The sequence below is a fragment of the Oreochromis aureus genome, linkage group 9, assembly GCF_013358895.1.
Source record: "Oreochromis aureus strain Israel breed Guangdong linkage group 9, ZZ_aureus, whole genome shotgun sequence".
NCBI lineage: Eukaryota > Metazoa > Chordata > Actinopteri > Cichliformes > Cichlidae > Oreochromis > Oreochromis aureus.
This window is the reverse complement of record NC_052950.1, coordinates 15327472-15346109: the sequence shown is the minus strand read 5'-3', so window position 1 is coordinate 15346109 and position 18638 is coordinate 15327472. Positions and strand designations below refer to the sequence as shown.

The 18638-nt window shown below is 43.7% G+C and overlaps 2 protein-coding genes across 3 annotated transcripts in view; one reads left to right on the top strand and one right to left on the bottom strand.

The window, feature by feature from the left end:
- Nucleotides 1–293: 293 nt before the first annotated feature.
- Nucleotides 294–6948, bottom strand: skida1 (SKI/DACH domain containing 1). The gene has a single exon (XM_031750081.2). The coding sequence runs from the start codon at nt 4070–4072 to the stop codon at nt 1565–1567; it is 2508 nt and encodes an 835-aa protein (XP_031605941.1). The 5' UTR covers nt 4073–6948; the 3' UTR covers nt 294–1564.
- A 5170-nt stretch (nt 6949–12118) lies between these two features.
- mllt10 (MLLT10 histone lysine methyltransferase DOT1L cofactor) overlaps nt 12119–18638 on the top strand; it is a 47722-nt gene continuing 41202 nt past the window's right edge. Inside the window, exons 1-2 of one of the 2 annotated variants that reach the window (XM_031750023.2) lie at nt 12119–13053; nt 16126–16205. In XM_031750023.2, the coding sequence (XP_031605883.1) occupies nt 12891–13053; nt 16126–16205 (243 nt within the window). In that variant the 5' untranslated portion in view covers nt 12119–12890. The remainder of the gene's footprint in view (nt 13054–16125; nt 16206–18638) is intronic. The other variant, XM_031750024.2, reaches the window with a different exon arrangement.

The following is an 18638-nucleotide window of genomic DNA, read 5'->3' as shown; positions in this document are numbered from 1 at the left end:
GTAAATATTAAAATAATTAACCCTAAATCAAACAGTCTAATCTTCGGTGGGTGGGGGCTTTCCCTTCCTGTATCAACACCACTCACACGCAATTTCACGTTTGTCAGAAATCCCTAAAGCTGAAAAACAATCTAAACACATTCAAAGTACAATGCATTTAAGCCCCTCTCATGTGCTTGGTCGCATTGTTTCTTATTAGTGGCTAGAAGGTGTTTTCGCGCAGATTCGTTTTTTCGTTTTTCTTTTCTTTCTTGGTGCCTCCCCCTCCACTCCCCCCCCCTCCCCCCCTCATTATCACTAAATCACATCCCATTTTGTCTGCATTTTATATTTTCTTGAATTATTTACATGTTCACCACGCGCACACACTCTCCCCGGCACAACTTCTTATTGCGTCCAGAGGAAGCCGAGGCCATGTGGACCTAGAGGGACACAAATCTGTCGAGTCTGTCGTGAGACCTCATAAAGGAGGCTTATTCATTCATAATTTTTTTTCTTTTTTTTGATTGTCTGTATACAAGGCCCGTGTTGTGTTTGGGCCTGCGTATGTGCAGTCACACGCTTGCAACCCAGGAAATAGTCCGCAGAAATAAAAACATGACTGAAAACCAGAATACAACCACCCTTAGAAAAATAATCATTTTAAATAATAACACCAACAACAACAACAATAATAATAATAAAAGAAATCCCACAACCAGAGAATAAATTTATGTCAAATCTAATAAAGGCTTAACCGTGAGCATATGACCAGACATTAACTGAGCTTTTCTTGTATACATGTCTGAAACTGAATATTTGGGCACATGGATGTTTGTGGCCAAGCTGGTTAGCACGCCAGAGGAAAGGAAACACAACGCTGATATATATAAAATATACCAAGTGGCACAGAATGGGAAACCCTGATTTTTATGTTATTATAATTATTATTATTTTATGATTTGCTCAGTCAAGTTTACTCCTCAATCCTAGCAAGTTTTTTTAAAGTAGCCTCATCCCAAGGAATGCTGTGATTCTTTTAACCCCCCCCCTTCTTTCAGACAAAGCACAAACCACTGAAACCCGGCGCCATACAATCCAACAGGTCGAGCAAATTAGAAAAGCGAACAAGAAACATTCGAGTTCACACACACACACACACACACACACACACACACACACACACACACACACACACACACACACACACACACACACTCGCACGCACACACACACGCACACACACACACACACAGTCGTGTGAACACACCATTGAGAATAGATATTGCTTAGGATAGCTTATTTTAACACAAGTTTTTTTTAAATCTTATATCCACGAGCGGTGTCTCACAGTCCTGTGGGCGTTTTCAGAGGCTCCAAAAAGGGGGAATCTTGTGGGTTTTCCTCGATCGAGCTTGAAAACAAAGCGGAATGTAAATCCATTCTCAGGAGAAAAAAAGGGGGAGAGAAAAGAAACAACACCGATAAAGTTGCGAGCATTTCGGTGCGCACAGGTTAAGACTCGGGCTACGTTTGGGTTTTAAATGGTGAGGGCTTTTTCTGCTTTAAAAAACAGCTCCGCCGTCTATTTCCTAGTTCTGTGAACGTGTGGGGGAGGGAGAATCTGGCCGCCTGGCTGCCACCTCCACACGGGGTGGGACGGAGGGGGAGGCCCGGGGCCCCTCAGTGAGTTCAGGGAGTAAGCGGGGCACAAATCCCCGTCGCTGCCAACAATCAGCGACGGCGGGGATGGGAAATTTGCCATTAGGCTGAAAGGCATTTTTGCAGGCGATGCTACAGTGTTCACGTTGCTGCGTTTGCGTCTGCTCGGTAAATCCTCCGTGGATGCCTCGTCGCGCCCCACGGGACGAGAACAAGAAGAATAAGAAGAAGAGGAGGAGGACGACGAAGAAGAGGCAGCCTTGTGGACCCTGGATAGGTTTTGTTTTGTTTGCGTCCTGGAAACTCTGGGTTTCTTATTCCCCTGCACCGGAGCCCTGCAGTTTTTGTGCCTGTGTTCCCCCTCCTCGATACACGGGGCGTCTTGACTACTCTTGCATTCCTGAGGACCACAGGGGGACCTGAGGGCCACATCGGGGCTCTTGTCTGTGGCTTTAATCCCACTGTTGGAAAAATCTCCTTGTTTTATGGCTCCGCTGGGATAGTGGCCATTGTTGCTCTCTGTTTTATCTCCTTTGCATTTAGCTACAGTGGCCTGGCTCTGGTATTCATACTCATCACAGCTATCCTCCACTTTAACTTTCACATTGTGGAGACTGAACGGCGGCGTCCTGGCTGTCCTGTCCGAAGAGGAGGTGGCGGTCACAGAGGGCTCCTCCGACTCGGTCTTTATTTTTTTCAGTGGAGTGGGCAGACTTGGGCTGGCGATCGCTTTCGCATCCCTCCTGTCGACACATTTCTGGGTCTGCTTGGCCTCTTTGTTGTGGTCATACTGAGCCCTCAGTCCCGGGGGGCATTTGGTGAGATGCCCCTGTGTCCTGCGTGAAGGGTGAGAGGCCTTATTCCGGTTGGGTCCCGGTGAATATGTGACGAGCTCCTCCACAGTGTCGGCCTGGTTTAGATTTTCCCTTTTAGACTCGCTGAAAAAGCTCTCCCCCACAGAAGCTGAGTTAAAGTTTTGGGGCTGCGAGGGTCCCGAGTCCTGCTCTGTCTCTCTGCATGTGAATTCACATTTCTGAAGTTTGTCCTGTCTCCTGTCCCGTGATTGCGAAGCAGCAACATGTCCGAGGGTCCTGTGCTCTTTTTCGAGCTGCACTGGGTTGTTGTAGTGAAACGTAGGCTGCAGGACCAAAGGTGCTTTGCTGGTGTTGAGACTTTTGGCGAGCGAGCCGACCCGCGCCCGTCTGAATCGGATGCTCTGAACCGAAACACGACTCGAAACTGAGCTGGAGTCGGACTGAGAGGAGCTCTCCTCCTCCTCCTCTGAGCTGACCTCTGAACTCTCCGACTGAGTGTCATCTTCTTCCTCGCCGTCCTCTTCTTCTTCCGAACTGGCGGAGTTGCTGCTGGTGGAAAAGCCAGAGCCGAAGTCCCAGTCGGGGTAAGCCCGTTCCGAGTAGGTGCTGGACTCGGTGTCGCTGCTGTAACTCTCCGGGAAAGTTGGCTCGTGGTGGTGGTGGTGATGATGATGATGATGTTGGTGGTGGTGATGATGGTGGGGTCGGGGGTCGAGATAAAAATCTGGACCGAGGTGAAAAGCACCGAAAGAAGTCCCGTGACTTCCAGACGATTTGGGTTGCACGAGCAGCACCGGCGGTGCGTGGTGGTGCGCGTGCCTGCTTCTGCTCCACGAATGCCTCGCGCTGTCCCTCCCGCCGCCCCCCTCGCGCCTCCTCTTCCTTTTGTGAAGTAGGTCGCCGGCTGAGCGAGAGAGCCTGGACTGAGCAGCTATGGCGGACTGAAGCACCACCGGCTGCCGGCTCACCGCGCTCCGGAAAAACGAGTGCCTTTGGCTCAAAGTGACGCGGTTCCCTGTTATTTTCGCTGTTTCATAGTTTTTAAAGTGTTTGTAACTGGACTTGGTCGCCGAACGGCAATCCCGCCCGTGCGTTTTGTGATAAAACTGAGGTAGTTTGGAGTCGGTAAGGCAAGGAGTCAGCTCCCTCTTTCTGCCCGCTTTGCCGTGGAGTGTGAGAGTCTCCGGGACGCCGTGCTGCAAACTAAACCAAACTTTTTCCCTCCAAAGCTCGCCGTCAGCACGGAGGAACCCCGAGGACTCGTCCTCATCCCCGGGGGAGCACGCCGCTTTCGCTTTCCTTTTGTTGGACTTCAACACCCGCTCCGTCTTGCAGGAGAAATACAGAGCCTCCACGTCCTCCCGCGATATGAGAGTGCATTTGGCGGCGTGGAAAGCTATAGAGTTTATTGCTTTGAGCTTCCGCAGCTCCTCCAGGTCGCACTGGTGCTTCTTCACTTTCAGGTAGTCCATGCGCTTGTGCACCGTGGTCCGAGGGATGTTCTTCAGCAGGTCGGTGAAGACCTGGGACAAAGCAAACATTTGCTTGCCTTGGATGAGCAGGTATCCCAGCCTCACTCCTTGCATTTCCTCAAAGCCACACTCCAGGTCTCCCATGATTTGTGTGCATCCACTAGAATCTATTACTCCATGTAGTCAGCCTCAGTATACTGTGGATTCACCAGTGAGTGGCATAGGTTAGCGAGCTCAAGGCATCCTGCTCACACCTATAATCCAGCCACACTGCTGCGTAATGAAAATGCAAACTTTGACTTGCGGAGTTAAATGGAGCTGCCCCTGTCTAATAGATTGAATGAGCCGACAGCATCCACTCCTTGCTTCTTGCCCCTGGTCCGGCATGGTGGTGGAGGAATGCGACGGATGCGTCCACCAAGCCGGGGCTACCTGCCTCTGCCGACTCCACTCCCCTCTGGTCGGCAGCAGGACGAGGGGTAGGTGTACACCACTGCCTCAGCCAGAGGGATAAAATAGCTAGAAGAGAGAGAGAGAGAGAGGGAGGGAGGGAGAGAGAGCGACAGAAAGGGAGGGAGAGAGGGTGTTGTGAGGGTGGGGGGAAGCAGAATGAGAGAGAGAGAGAATCAGATCCAGAGAGAAACAGAAAGAGCTAAAATGCAGCTGCTATTCTGGATGCTGGTTGAGCCACAAATAAAATGACAGGGCGAGAGAGAGAGAGAGAGAGGGGAGGTGGGCCTGTCTGGAGACACCTTCATCAATTAATGCCCCTGGAGTCGACGCCCATTGGACGCCGCTGACAGGTGATGCAATAAAAATGGATATTCCATCCCCACCCACCCGCCCACCTACCCCTCCAGCACCCTGCCATTACAATAGTTTACAACTGTGCCCACAGTCTCCGCCGTCTGAGTAAATAATGCTGTTATGACATTTTTTCCTCGATAGCTAAATAAAGAGCTGCAGAAAATCCAGCCCAGTGCAGAGTTTGTGTAGAGCCGGTGTAAGTAGTCCGAGCCGGAAAATAGTCATGACAGGACGAGATGTAACGTGCTAATTCTCCCCGCGGTCGTCATCAGAATGTATGTAACCGTAGCAAGCAATCGATTGCATGTTGGTAAAAATGACTCCAGTCAGCACGTGCTATTTTAGTCGGGCTGATGTGCGTTACGGACGTGCTGCTTAAACAAAGAAATTTGCCCCGTTTTTTCCCCTCACTGCTTTTCCCCCTGACCAGTAAACATCAAACTTAACTGCTTTAGTGTGTTCGAGCCTTTTATCCTGATTTTTCTTCCCCAAGGTTGTAGGCCTTCTATAGACTGACCTACTTATCAGCTGAGACCACATAGGCTCGCGTCCATCAGCCTGGTGATACCGTAATAAACGAACCGGCGTTCCCAGCGTTTCAGAAACCATTTAAACCGTCTAAGCTGCGTGTGTGTGAATTTTGCGGAGTCACGCAATTCCTGTGAAATTGTACCTTGTTTAACCGTGATTTTTGAGCGTGATCACAGTGTCAGGTCGGGGCTGCTTTTCCAACATGATTTTCCGCATGTTTTGTAATATTAACACCGATAATAATTCTTCAAAAACCGGATCAAGAGTTCCGTTTTAAATTAGTTTTTCAACAAGGCACACAGAAGCACTTATGAAAAATATCATTCTATAAATTGCACGGAAAATACGCAATAGGCTGTTGCGTCACGAATATGTGCTTTGATTATGTTTCCATCAACAAGTAGCTTATCTGAGGGGGAGGGCGTGCACCCTGACTTTTGTGAGATTATTCATTAAAAACAAACACCTTTTGTTTCTAGAGATTTCTTTGTATTTCTTGTAAAATGCACAGTATACACAGTTTGTCTTTGCGCACGTCAGAAACGCAAACACGCGCACACACTCGAACGACATTAGAATTCATTAGAATGAACACGCACGCACGCGCAGAACTACACAAAACTACACAAAACAGCGCGGATCTGAGACCGGCACACCTTTTTTCACGCACACGGCCACAGATATGGGAAGAACCCCCCCAACACACACACACACACACGGGTTACAAAATAATGTGACCGTGTAGTACGGACTAATTGTTTGAAATAGCAACGGGCCACAGTTAGCCTGAATGGACTGACTATTATGTTCGCCCCTGAGCCATATTTTTTTCTCCAATACTCCCCGGGTTATATTCCATCTTTGTGATCTATAAAACACGTGAATCCCTTGTGACCAGTTCCTCCTGTTCCTGCTGCCGGTGCTGCAGCGCGGTGGGGTCAAACTCAGCACTGGGCATACTCGTTTCCATAAATATTAAGCCTATTTGCTTATTTACTGGCTTGTCACTGCGCGCTGAATAGCATCGATGTTACCAGTGTGTTACATCAAACGGCGTGTCACATGTGTAGGCGTTGTTATTATAGATCCTTAAATATCTGAACGATTAAGAACATCATATCCACAATATCCGTGCAGGACCGGGACTGTGGTGCGTAACCACCAACGTGGTGCTGCTGGACTCAAGAACAAGATGGTGCGTGTTAAAAGAAGATGTTTGCTCCTTTTTAATTTCATATCTTGCATTACACCGACTGTGCGAACAGCCATGGAGATAATCAAAAATATAATACCCTCTGTGTGTGTGTGTGTGTGTGTGTGTGTGGGGCGGGGGGGTATATATATGAAGTCGGCTATATTTTTGTTTAATAAGTCACAGAAGGCTGTCATTAAACGCAACAACTGCATGTGGATATTAGCTGATGAGCAACTCAACGCAACCGTCTTTGTGTGTGTACCTTTGTGCAACTATAACTGAAAATGGGTCTTACTGGAAGCCCCCGCGATCTCTTTAGCTCCCTTAACTTCAGCTCCACTGCACGGGGGTCATTTGACCTGCACCCCTGCGGTTGCTTTAGATGCAACATACGCACGTTGACGTGTTCTTACAGAAAAAGTCGCTCTCGCTTGCTGATTATCTATGACAGCATTAATGCATGCAACATGAGGAGTTTCACGGATGTGAAGGGAGGGGTGGGGGGTAGGGGGATAGGACAGGGCTCGCTGAAGTCCGGGTCCCCGGGGAATAGCTCACATCCCCGAGACACTGTGCACCGTGGCCGGCCTAAGGAGATGCAGGAAAGAATGGATAGTCGAGGCTTGATTCATCACACATTCTGACCACTGCACGCCTTGTCCTTTGGATAACCCGGGTTTACTTATTTGGCACACTAGACCCTTGTTGTTATATTTTTCTACTTCCTCTAATCGCTTATAGCCAAAGGTTCTCACGTAAAACGCAAGCAATTCAAACTTGCGTAAGCTCCAAAGCGATCCTCTTTGTTTTGTTGCTTTTCCCTGAATGTGACTGGTCTGCAGCGTAAATCCATCCTGCAGTTACGCACAGAGACTGGTGTGTTAGTTTGTCGGATAACAACCACGAAGATTTTACTCACCTTTTTTGTAAAAAGTTGTGGTTTTGTCAAAGACACGTCATCTATGTAGTAATGTAAAAATGAAGGACACACACACACACACACACACACACACACACACACACACACACACACACACACACACACACACACACACACACACACACACCTATATCGATGTATTATTATTATTATTATTATATATTTTGTTATTATTTATTAAACTGCGAGTATTAAATATAATCAGAAATAATAATTTTTAAATAAATATATAAAAGCCTGCATCAATAAACAGTACATACTGTGCACTTTCACACCATCCGTAAAGCCGCAGGATAAATTTGCAACACCTCTGTCGGTGGATTTTCTTCTCCTCATGTCTTAACCGCCCCAAAGTGTCAGTTTGGAGACATCTAACAACAAGTCAACATTCAAATAATTAATGAAAAAATTTAAATGTACTACCGCGTGTGTATAAATCTGCCCCAATCTGAGTATTTCCAATTAAGAGCAGGGGCTCTTTTGTCATGCACAGATGCCACAGGGCACTTATTCCCCCCTCCATTGCGCCTGGATGTCGGCCGGGGACCAGCGGGAGGAACCAAGAACGAGTGGCCGGGAGAGAGTTCTCAAGTACGGTGAAGGTTTCTATGCAGCAGCCCCTCTGTGTGCTGGTGAAGCGTGGGGGAATGATCGTGATTAAATCTCACAGTTAAGGCTCACGCTCAGCCTTGCCATTGTAACTGTGCTGTATGTGGTGAGGTCTCTGTAAACTGTAGGACATATTTAAAACATACTGGGAGTGAGCGACATTGTGATCTAGATTCCAAATGATGGCGTAGCTTTTATTTCCTTTCCAAAGTGAAATATAGATAATTTTTTAAGACGACGTTTTAAACTTTTTAAATTTTTTATACTAAATAAGTTTTAAGCAATAATATGTTGCATTTGTAACTTCACCGTGGACGTCCAAGGCTTAACCGATTACGGGTAAGGACTTTACTCACTTATGCAGATATGATCAATAAACACACGTGATGACGTCTGCATCCTGGTGTTTTGCTCTACTTTTCACTTGACTGATTTATGATTAATTGTGTGTATGATTTCAATTTAAAAAATAAAAATAAAATAAAATAAAAAATTATACTTTGTGTAATCCGTTTTTATCTTGTCTTTGTGCAATTTGTTCATAAGATATTATTTTAAAACCTATTTAAAAAAGGGGTTGGGTGGGGGCTTTCTTCTTCTTCTTCTTCTTTTTAAACGCTCATCAAAACACCCGCGCCGCCTCCTGCAGCTCCATCTCACTTTCTCTGCATTGAGTTTTACGGAGACACTTGGTCAAGGACGCTTAGGCACTTGTAAGCGCGTAGACCTTTTTTTTTTATGACACAAACCCACTGCCCCATGCCAAAACAATGAATTCCTCTCCACCACCCCCAACACCACTGAGGGAGAATGTGATTTTACATGCAATCCGAGCCTGAAGTATGTGCGGACAGTGGTGGGGGGAGGGTTCTCTTCACCTTTCACCCCGCCGTGTTGGAACTGTTTGTATTTTTTTTCCTGGGCCCCTGTGCTACTCGCACAAGATAGAGGAGACCTGGGGTACACACCGATGGTTCTGAAAGCGTGCTGCATGTGTTCAGGTCACTTTTGGTGTGTATTCACGCTTTTCTCCTCCCAGTCATGTATATTAACTCAGCAGCAACCCCAATACCTAATGACTATTCACACAAACAGCCAGTTAGCCCCCCCCCCCCCAACAGATCCTCCAGAGTCATCTGGAAAAAGATACAGATGGTAACATACATGTGACAGCCCTGCCTTAACCCCACATGCACATTTTCATACACAATATCATTCCAAATATCTATAAAATTGCCATATAGCCCATAATTACTTCCTAAATGACCATGAGGCTCACTTAAATTTAATGACGCATTTATTAGGCCACTACGGGTGAATAACATTAACTAAAGCTCTTTGTAATGATAGTTTGACTGATAGCTGATTGCGCGCAATTTATGAATTCAAGGATGCTCGAATCCAGCGCACGTTTGAGGGGACAGAGAGCACGCGGCGCATGTGCAGCTAAGTCACCGCTTTGTCTTTAAAACAGTTGATACAGGTTAACTTTGCTTTTATAAAAAATACATAAATACATAAATAATGGGGCCAAACCTATATCTCCAATTTGACGGAAACACCCTTAGCGCTCGCAGTTAATTTACCCGAAAAAAGGCATCTGGCATCTGTTTGCGAACGCTATTGTTTCAAAATAAAAGTCCTATTGGTAGTCATTTGTTGAAGCTTATGAGCTCAGTCTGTGAAAACATTCCTGCCAGAGTGCCACACACACGCACACACACACACACACACACACACACACACACACACACACACACACACACACACACACACACACACACACACACACACACACACACACACACTTCAATATTTAGGAACAAATTCAGAATTCATTACCATCGTCATGTTTCTTTGCTCATGGGTCTTTTTTCCTTTCTTTTTGTGATAATTAACTTTGGAGTTTGAAAAGATGGAGTTAGGCATGCAATCACCAGGACAACAGTAACTAATAACTGCCAGGCAAGCAGGGAAGTACATCTAACATTTGTGCAGCTATACAATGCATTTACACAGAGATATTGCAGACATGGCCGATAGGTCCCTGGGTGCATGTGTGTGTGTGTGTGTGGGTGGGGTGGGGGGGCTGCCTTTTTCCTATGCTTTTTTTGGCCGTGTTGTCATTCCTGCTCCCCGCATGTTTTACATGCTCCTCATTCTGAACAAAGAGACGCCAAAACATAACGTAGCCACCATACAAACATAACCAGAACTCAAACATGGAAGTCCTCTGACTTTTAAATCAGTGTCAGCTATCTCACAGTTAACAAGAACAGTGTAAGTGAGGACACCTCACAATCAAAGGACAAAACAATTAAACTATTTTCTACTTCTGTGCCTGGTTCTGTGTTTTATCTTGGCTTTAAATTTTGTTTAAAACTTTTGTTTATTTCAGCTCTCTTGCCCAAAACATTATGTGCTTCTGTAGCCTACATCATTTACTACATCAGTAACTGAATTAGGCCACCCAGTGTGCAGAATACACTAAATCAGTCAGGAGCCCATCACATAAACTTTGCAGCATGGGATACATTTGAATTGTGAAGGGGAAAAAAAACGTGGTTTTCTTCAGAGTGTCTCTGACAATACACAACTTTTTTTGGCTGGCAAAAAGACATTGGACCATTTTTCATTTTCTCAACATAAATCACCATCTCAACACACACACACGGTGAACTATAAAGCTCTCAAATATTGTTATTCTATAAGGCAGCTTGGTTATAATCACACAGTACCTTTAATTATATGTAATGTCTAAGGTCACCTGGGAGTAGATTGTCTGACTTTAATTTTCTATCTCAGGGAGGGCTCTTCTCCTGCAACTTGAGGAACACTAGGCATAAATCGAGCTTTGATTTAATCAAATGCAAGTTGTGAAAAAATAAATAATAATAATTTTCCATTTTCACTATTTCAGTAGCTATATGGGCCCCTCCACAACTGCTGCCCCCTCCTTCGCCTCCCTTTGTTCTCTCCAGCTCTAATAGGTTTTCCCCTGCCACACACAATTCACTTTTTTTCCCCTCCTCCTTTTCCCCAGCCCCTCACCCCCTTTCAGTGCAGTGCCCAGTGTCGACTGGAGCATTTGAGCAATTTGAAATTAAAGCAAACAATGGGCAGGCACTCCCAGGGACCTCTCGCTCACTATATTACACGGAGAACGCTCGTGTGCTCTTGCGCATTATTGGCAAGTCATTACGTTTCTCTGGAAACCGAGAGCGGGAGCTCGCTCAGAGGAATCGGTGATGCAAGCAGCAGCTGAGTGCTTGGAATAGCATGTGTGTTCTGGAGCATCCTTGGCAACAGCATGAGGAGCTGTCAAAACAAAACTGTATATTGACAAGGCGATATGTGCAGCTTGATATAGGCGTCCCAGAGCCCATGTCCTTCCAAGGATAAAAATGTATTCCCGAAGGAAACCCTGATTCCTTCCTTTAGTTTATCCACTCTACAGTAAAAAAGCTATACCTTTAGGGTCTTCTATGTGTAACTGTAGTCAAATGCAGGAGGTGTAGCATAATTCAGTTACTTGAAAACAGTTACAACCCAGAGTGACAATAGTGCCCCCGAAAAAACCCCCACACAATCTTCTTATAAAATAGTAGAAAAGAGAAATGATGATGCAGGCAATGGTTTACTAGAGGACTGGCTAAAACACATCTTGTCTGTGTGTGTGTGTATAGTCTGCTAAAACCCTCTGAATCAAAAAGGGTTTCTGTAGGTGTAAACATCCAGCATTTATCCAGGGCTGCATCCACTTGACAGATGTACAGTGTGTGTGGACAGCCCGGTCATAATTACAGAATACCTTAAATGATATAAAAGCCCTGAGTGCTATACTTTGAGGTCACCAATAGTCATTTAGAGCAGACACTGCAATTTTCTATCTCAGCGAAAGCTCCTTTCTGGCAGTCTGAGGGACTTTTATTCAGGCCTGCAAGAAAATAAAGGTTTTCGTTACTGATTACTCTGTCAGTTTGCTCCTTGATTAATAAATCAGTTTTGAAGACCTGAAGGCTCACAATGCTCACCAATGTCTGTAAAGACCAGTGAAAATACTCGTAACTTTTTTCTTGATCCAAGAGAGAGAGAGAGATGGAGGAAAAGGGATGATATATTTTATGGTAATGTGATGATGTAAAACAGAGAAAAGCAGTAAACTGTCTCATTTAAGAAGCTTAACCCAGAGGATTGTTTTTGTTTTGCTTTTAGATGACATAACTGAGTATTATAGTGTATAATATAGTGTACAATAATACGATCTACTTCAGTGAGTTATTTAATGGGTTATCACAGATTTATCTGAAATCGCTAATTTATTTAGTGTTTTCTAAATGTGTTTATTATGTAAAATAAAAATTTCTCACCAAACTACAACATTTGAAGAGCAGCTTTCCACAGGACAGATTAAGTCCTCTTAGAGTTGAAACAAAATTAACTTATTTTACACACTGGAAGCGCTGGGTTTTTGTTTTATTTTTTTTTTAAAATTTGCCTCCCTCATGAAGTGAACTGCTTTGGACCGTCTCGCTTTTCTCTCTGCTCCAAACTTTGAAACCATGTGGAACCAAAATGGTATGTTTGCTGCCGGCGATCCTCTTTTCACTTCCTGTCGGTAGGTACGCACACACACGCGCCTTGCGTCATTACGCACTTCCCCTCCTCTATGAAGTTCCCCCTCTTCTCACCGTCGCGCCGTGACGGGGATGTTTTGGTGAAAGAAAATACAGCGTCAAAAAGGGACGTAAACACGTTTAAAACATGACATTTCGGCCCAGCGGGACCTAAAGTGGCGTCGTAGGGGAGCGAGAAGGCGTCTTCGGCGAAGCTTTGGGTCCGCCTTTATGTATTCCTCCGCATGTCCGCTTTCTTCGTAGATGGTGTCCGGCGAGCGTTGTCTGGCGGCGGACGACGAGTTCTTGACGAGTAACATGAAGGAAATGATTGGAGGGTGCTGTGTGTGTTCAGACGAGCGAGGCTGGGCGGAAAACCCGCTGGTGTACTGCGACGGACACGGCTGCAACGTCGCCGTGCATCAAGGTAAGCCGCGGAGCTTGTGCTAGGAGCTAGCAGTTAGCTCGCAGGCTAGTTATCGTTGTCTTGTTGCAAGGTTATGGAGCCTCCTCCTCCTCCTGCTCTCACCAAGGCCAGGCTGAGGTCAGGCTCAACGCATGTTGCTGGCCCCTCCGCTGATTTGGCTTGGCAGCTAACATGGCCTGTGTACTCTTCTGCTGATGATGGCTGACAGCAGCTTTATGCACACATTTCTAGCTGCGAGGCGTGCTGTTTTTCCCCCTCTACTAAGACCTGTCACGTGCTCAGAGAAGGAGGGTTACTCTCCTCTTGACAAATGCTATAAACTTAGGAGGTGAGCTCGAAACCAGGAGTTTAAACCATGCATGTAGTCAACGGAGTAAACAAAAACAAATAACACTGGCTCTAGATAAAAAGTGGAAGCAGTTTGGTGTGGAAAGCATTTTTTGTTTTGTGTTTTAGGGGGTCCAGTTCAAGAAGCAAAACAGTGATTTCTGCACGCTAACTCTCACTCACTCACTCACGTGATGACGTCCACTGTTTACATAGCTGGTCATGTGTCCATTTGGCAAACACAGTGGGATACTATTTGAAATGTCAGCAGCGCTGAAGTCAGTGCAAGGCAGTGTATTTGGACTTGTAGCACTGTTTTGTTTGTAACAATTTGTGGCAGTGTTTAGACTGCTTAGTAGCCTTGTCTGGCAGCAGCGTGATTGTAAGTAAACATAGGAAACAGCTAAAGTGTTACATACTTCACAGCACTCACATCAGGTCAGACGTTAACACTTTCTTTGTATTTATCTCCCTCTGTTCAAATTCAAGCTAAATTTTGTAAGGTTGAAGAAATCTGCGAATAAACCTTGTTGAATATTTGAATTTCTTCCATAAGATGTCAGGTGTCAGTACTCTGTAGAAAATATGGTTTCCCTAAACACAATACTTATTCTTTTTCAAGGAAAACTGACATTTGAAGCTTTGAAAGCTACTTATTCTCCTGAAATATTGGTTAATGAAAGCCTGTGAGGCATTTGTTAAGATTAGTTGGGGCTCTGATTCAGACATTACTCGTGTCATGATCTGCCCTTGAACCGCAGCTGAAACGGCTTCTTTTTAAGTTAGGCTATTATCAGATTAAGTTAACTAGAAACATTCAGTAGTCTATAATGGAGATGCAACAATTGCAAATTTCTCGACCAATCCTAATTTTCCATAACTATGAAAATAGTTTACAGTTATAACTCACAGCATACACAAACGAAAATAAACTTTTTTTCAAAGCAAAATATTATGTTCATGCTGATGAGATTATTACATTTGAGAATATTCCCCAAACTGCAGCAAGTTACAGGATCTTCTCTCACTTAACTGAAAATAGGGAACTCTGTTACTGAAAGAGGTACAAATAATTAACCACTGAACCACTTTTACTTGATGCAGTCTAGCTTACCAAATAAAAAGCAGGTGCAACAGATTTGTATAGCAAAACAAATGTCAGGTACTTGCATCATTTTACAGTATGTTTATAAATTCACCAGATAACAGAATATCATTTTTTTTTATGTCTTTTTTGTTTTACTTGTCTAAATGATTTTCTTCATAACTGCTTTGATCCGTTGCTCATACCGAGGCTGCTAATTTATGGGTGGCTAGCCTTAGCTTTAGCCACTTTCCCTTTGCTTGCTCTTTAGGTATCTCACTAGGTTATGAATGTTTTTGCGGTTTATTTAACTGTAATAGTCGCAAGCAAGACTATTTGCCTGCGCTCTGCACTATTTGCCTGCGGTCTGTGCATCGTGCACAGACCACTCTTATTTGGTCCAGTCACCCGTCTTTGACAAAAACACTTGAAATCGACTGATTCGCGTCACTGACTATTCATTTGCTGTATCTCTAGTGTGTAGAGGTCAGCGATTTAGAGAAAAACATGACACAATCGTGTAAACTGGTGTATCTAACACCATCTGATTGACCAGTGTTTTGATTGATTGTTATAACTGAGCATTTTTGGAACATGGTGGATTTCTATAAGAATGTGGTACAGTTTGCGTGTGCAGGAAATTTTGGATGCAATACACTAAAGCTTTTAAAGAAAAAGATAAACAGCGACAAACACTAACTGCTGTTAGAGTAGCAAATAAAACTGCACGTAATTAATTCGCTCTTTCTTATAATATTTCAAACTGAATTGCGTAGTGTGTTCAGAAGATCTTGGTATTTCATCTTTAAGTTTGGTCACTCGTGTCTTCATTTGAACTCTGTCACCCTTGGATGTTTTGTTCTCTAAAATCTGGATTATAGCTGTTTATTCCAGCGGATTATGGGCTCTGGTCAGATCCGAGATAATCTCGAAATGTGTAGAGGTAGGCTATTTAGGGTAGTCTGGCCGCATTTAGGGTAGCACTGCCTTGTGCTTGTACCTTCACAACAAGTCTGATTCTCTTAAACCAAACTTGAAAACGGAAAATGTGTTATAATTTAAATTGAAAACAAGTCTATTTAAATAATGTAAATCAGGGTTTTTGCCCTTGTAGTGTGGAAGTATAAAGTGTAAATTATAAATCTGTGACCTTGTTAATGCATCATCCATGTAGAAAGTTTAATGAAAAACATAACCTCTAATTTAGTTAGTATAGCTTTAAATGTAGCCAGTTATGATTTTGACATTTCCTCAAAATTTTTGTAGAGTTGTGTTGGAAGCCAAATAAATGCGGTGGCTTGTTTCAGCGAAACATCTTTGTGTATGGGGTAATAACTGATGCCAATATAGATTCCCAATGACAATGGTTTGCTAGTGATTTCTCCATTGTCCCAAATATTTTGTAGGACAAGGAAACGATGTCAGTGCAGTGGTATAAAAATAGCGTCTGTTAAAGTGGCGTGTTCAGCAGTCTGTTAGATCAAAAACCTGCTCTCCTCCATCCAAACCAGCTTAGTCGCACGTCTCAGTTTCTGGCACGTGTGAGGAGTTTATGAAGATGTTATCAGGTGTTGTCACGCTTGATTTTGTTATGAAAATGTTTTTTAAGACCGACTGTGTTGTGGTTACTGTGACTGACACTGTTTCTTTCTTTACCCCAGCCTGCTATGGCATTGTGCAGGTGCCCACTGGTCCTTGGTTCTGCAGAAAGTGTGAATCTCAGGAGCGAGCAGCCCGCGTGGTGAGTCACAAAGCCCTTTACCCTTTCATCACTGATGATTTAATGCCTACAATCACAGGACTTATCCTGAACCATCCTATTGTTAATAAGCGAGCCGAGAAAATGGCACCAGGTTGGGTGGTGTGTCATTTTTGTGTCTGTTTAGAAATCCTGGATAAAAGCGGTTGTAAAAACAAGTCCCACAGCATTTTTCTTCTGCAATATTCTTTAATGTCAGGAAAGACTTGAGGGAGCTTGTAATTGCTTCTCTATTAGTCTGCAGCCTGTACAACAAGACTTGCAACTCTTTAGCACTGCAAAAAAACAAATGGCTCAAGTTCATTTGTGAGAGTGTTGTGAGATCGTAAGTCAATGTTTTGAGGGTAGAATCATGATTCAAGTAATGATCCTTGTCACAAATTCGGTTAAACTATATGATCATGTTCATAAGAATCCTCTCCAGTTATGCCACATTTCCGCTAGCACCTTCTCTGCTCTACTCTGCTCTACTCTGTTTCAGTCGTACCACCTTAATGTGCGTGTTATAGAAAGATGGGCCAAAAGTCCCAGCATGTCATTTGTGCTTAACACAACACAACGATGGAGTACATGGAGGCTATGGCATACCTGCTGCTCAGTCTGTCACAAAAGATGTCTGCAGCTCGTTGTTGGATCTCAGTGCTGGTTTGTGTGTAGACATTTCCCTTGTTGTCGGGACGCGGAAATGGCGGATTTGAGTCTTCTGAAGAAGTCGCTTCATGACTCATTGAGTGATGCCATTGACTGACCAATAGTGGCAGTGATTCTGTTCACATTTTTGGATCAACTCACTTAAAAAAAAATGTACCTGGTAGCCAACGGAGAACCTTAAAAACCAGCTCGAGTAGGTGTTAGTGGAAAAAAGGCAGAAAAAAAGAAGCTACCGATAACTCACAAAAGTCTGCAAGAGTGGAAATCTCCACCACTTCGACTTTTCTCTGAGGATGTTTTATTTAGGATGTAAATTCCAATCCCAAGTGTGGCTCCGATGTGCATCGGTTGGAATCGTGTTATAACCAGTCACTCTTTTGCTTAGTTTATGTGGAGTAAGAAAGCTTGGACTCTGCTGTTTTGATACAATCTGTGAGATTCCTCCGAAAAGTAGATTTATGCCAAATTGAAATCATCCACACAAATAAACTGTGGTCTGTTTGCCCAGCTAGTATGGTTAATATTGGCTGGTAAGAACTGTGGTGTAGACAAAAAAACAACATTTTAAGTTTAAAAAATGGTTTCAGAATATGTCCCGAGTACATTTCCAAGTGGACTCTTGGTGCAGTTTTGTTTATGGTCAGAAATCAAATGGAGCAAACATAATTTTGTAATAGCAGACATGTGGTTTAAGCTTATTTCAACAGTCACACTCCTAATAAATCAATCTGCTGCTTGGAAGCTGTCCTGAAACCAATTGCAGCATCTAACTGCATAAGCAGTGTAAATGTAAACAATACGGTAACCATGGTGACGCATGCTCCCGCCAGCATGTGGGCGCAGAGAGTTTACGCCGATCAGTCAAATGCAGTCGAAGCTGAGGTCTGTAGTATTTGTGTCGTGTCTGTGCCGTGTGGGTTAATTCCATTAAAAGCACAGAGTGATCCTAGAATATTTCCGAGTATGGTGGCTCTTTCTTTTTTGTTTATTTGTTTGTTTTTTGGTTCTGTTTTTGCCCGTTTGTCATTGTTCATGACCTGTGATGGATTTGCTGCCTGCAACAATAATGTAGTAATAATGCTAATGTGCATTTATTTCTTTGAAGTCAAAGACTATAAACATAGATATTAAAATTGTTAGACATCACACTAACGTGCTGTTAGTCACCAGGATTTGGTGACTATAGAGACACCATAGTACTGCACCTCTGTATCTTAATATGTCAGTGTGTGAAAATGTGATGATTTTTTTTTTTTACTTTAAACAGTTTAAATATGTTTAAAAAATCTTAAATGGAATTCTTAAAGAGATTTGTAGCAATGCGTGACATTTTGTGAACAAAGCAGTTGGGGGGAGGGGACTATTTGTATAATTACTTCTAATTTCTGCACATTAGCAGAAAGGTTTGACATTACACATCGACCTGCTTGTAAGTAATTAAAATTCGCATACAGCTCAGTTGTATTTTTGAAACCCAAGTCACAAATCGAAGCTAGAAGGAAAGATACGTTTGCTCTGTATTTAACACTTCATCCTGAATATTCAACATATCATTTGATTTTGAAGGTCAACTGCAGTTGATTGAATTATATGGTGATACACAGCAAGAGGATTTGGGGCTTTATTTTCTTTAATATTCAATTAAATTATTAGTTTTGTACGTGCAGCACTGAAGGGACTGTGACACATTTTTGTGATTCCTGTACGCTCACACAGAGCAACCCTGCTCTTTATGCCAATGATGTAGAAAAAACATTCAGCACT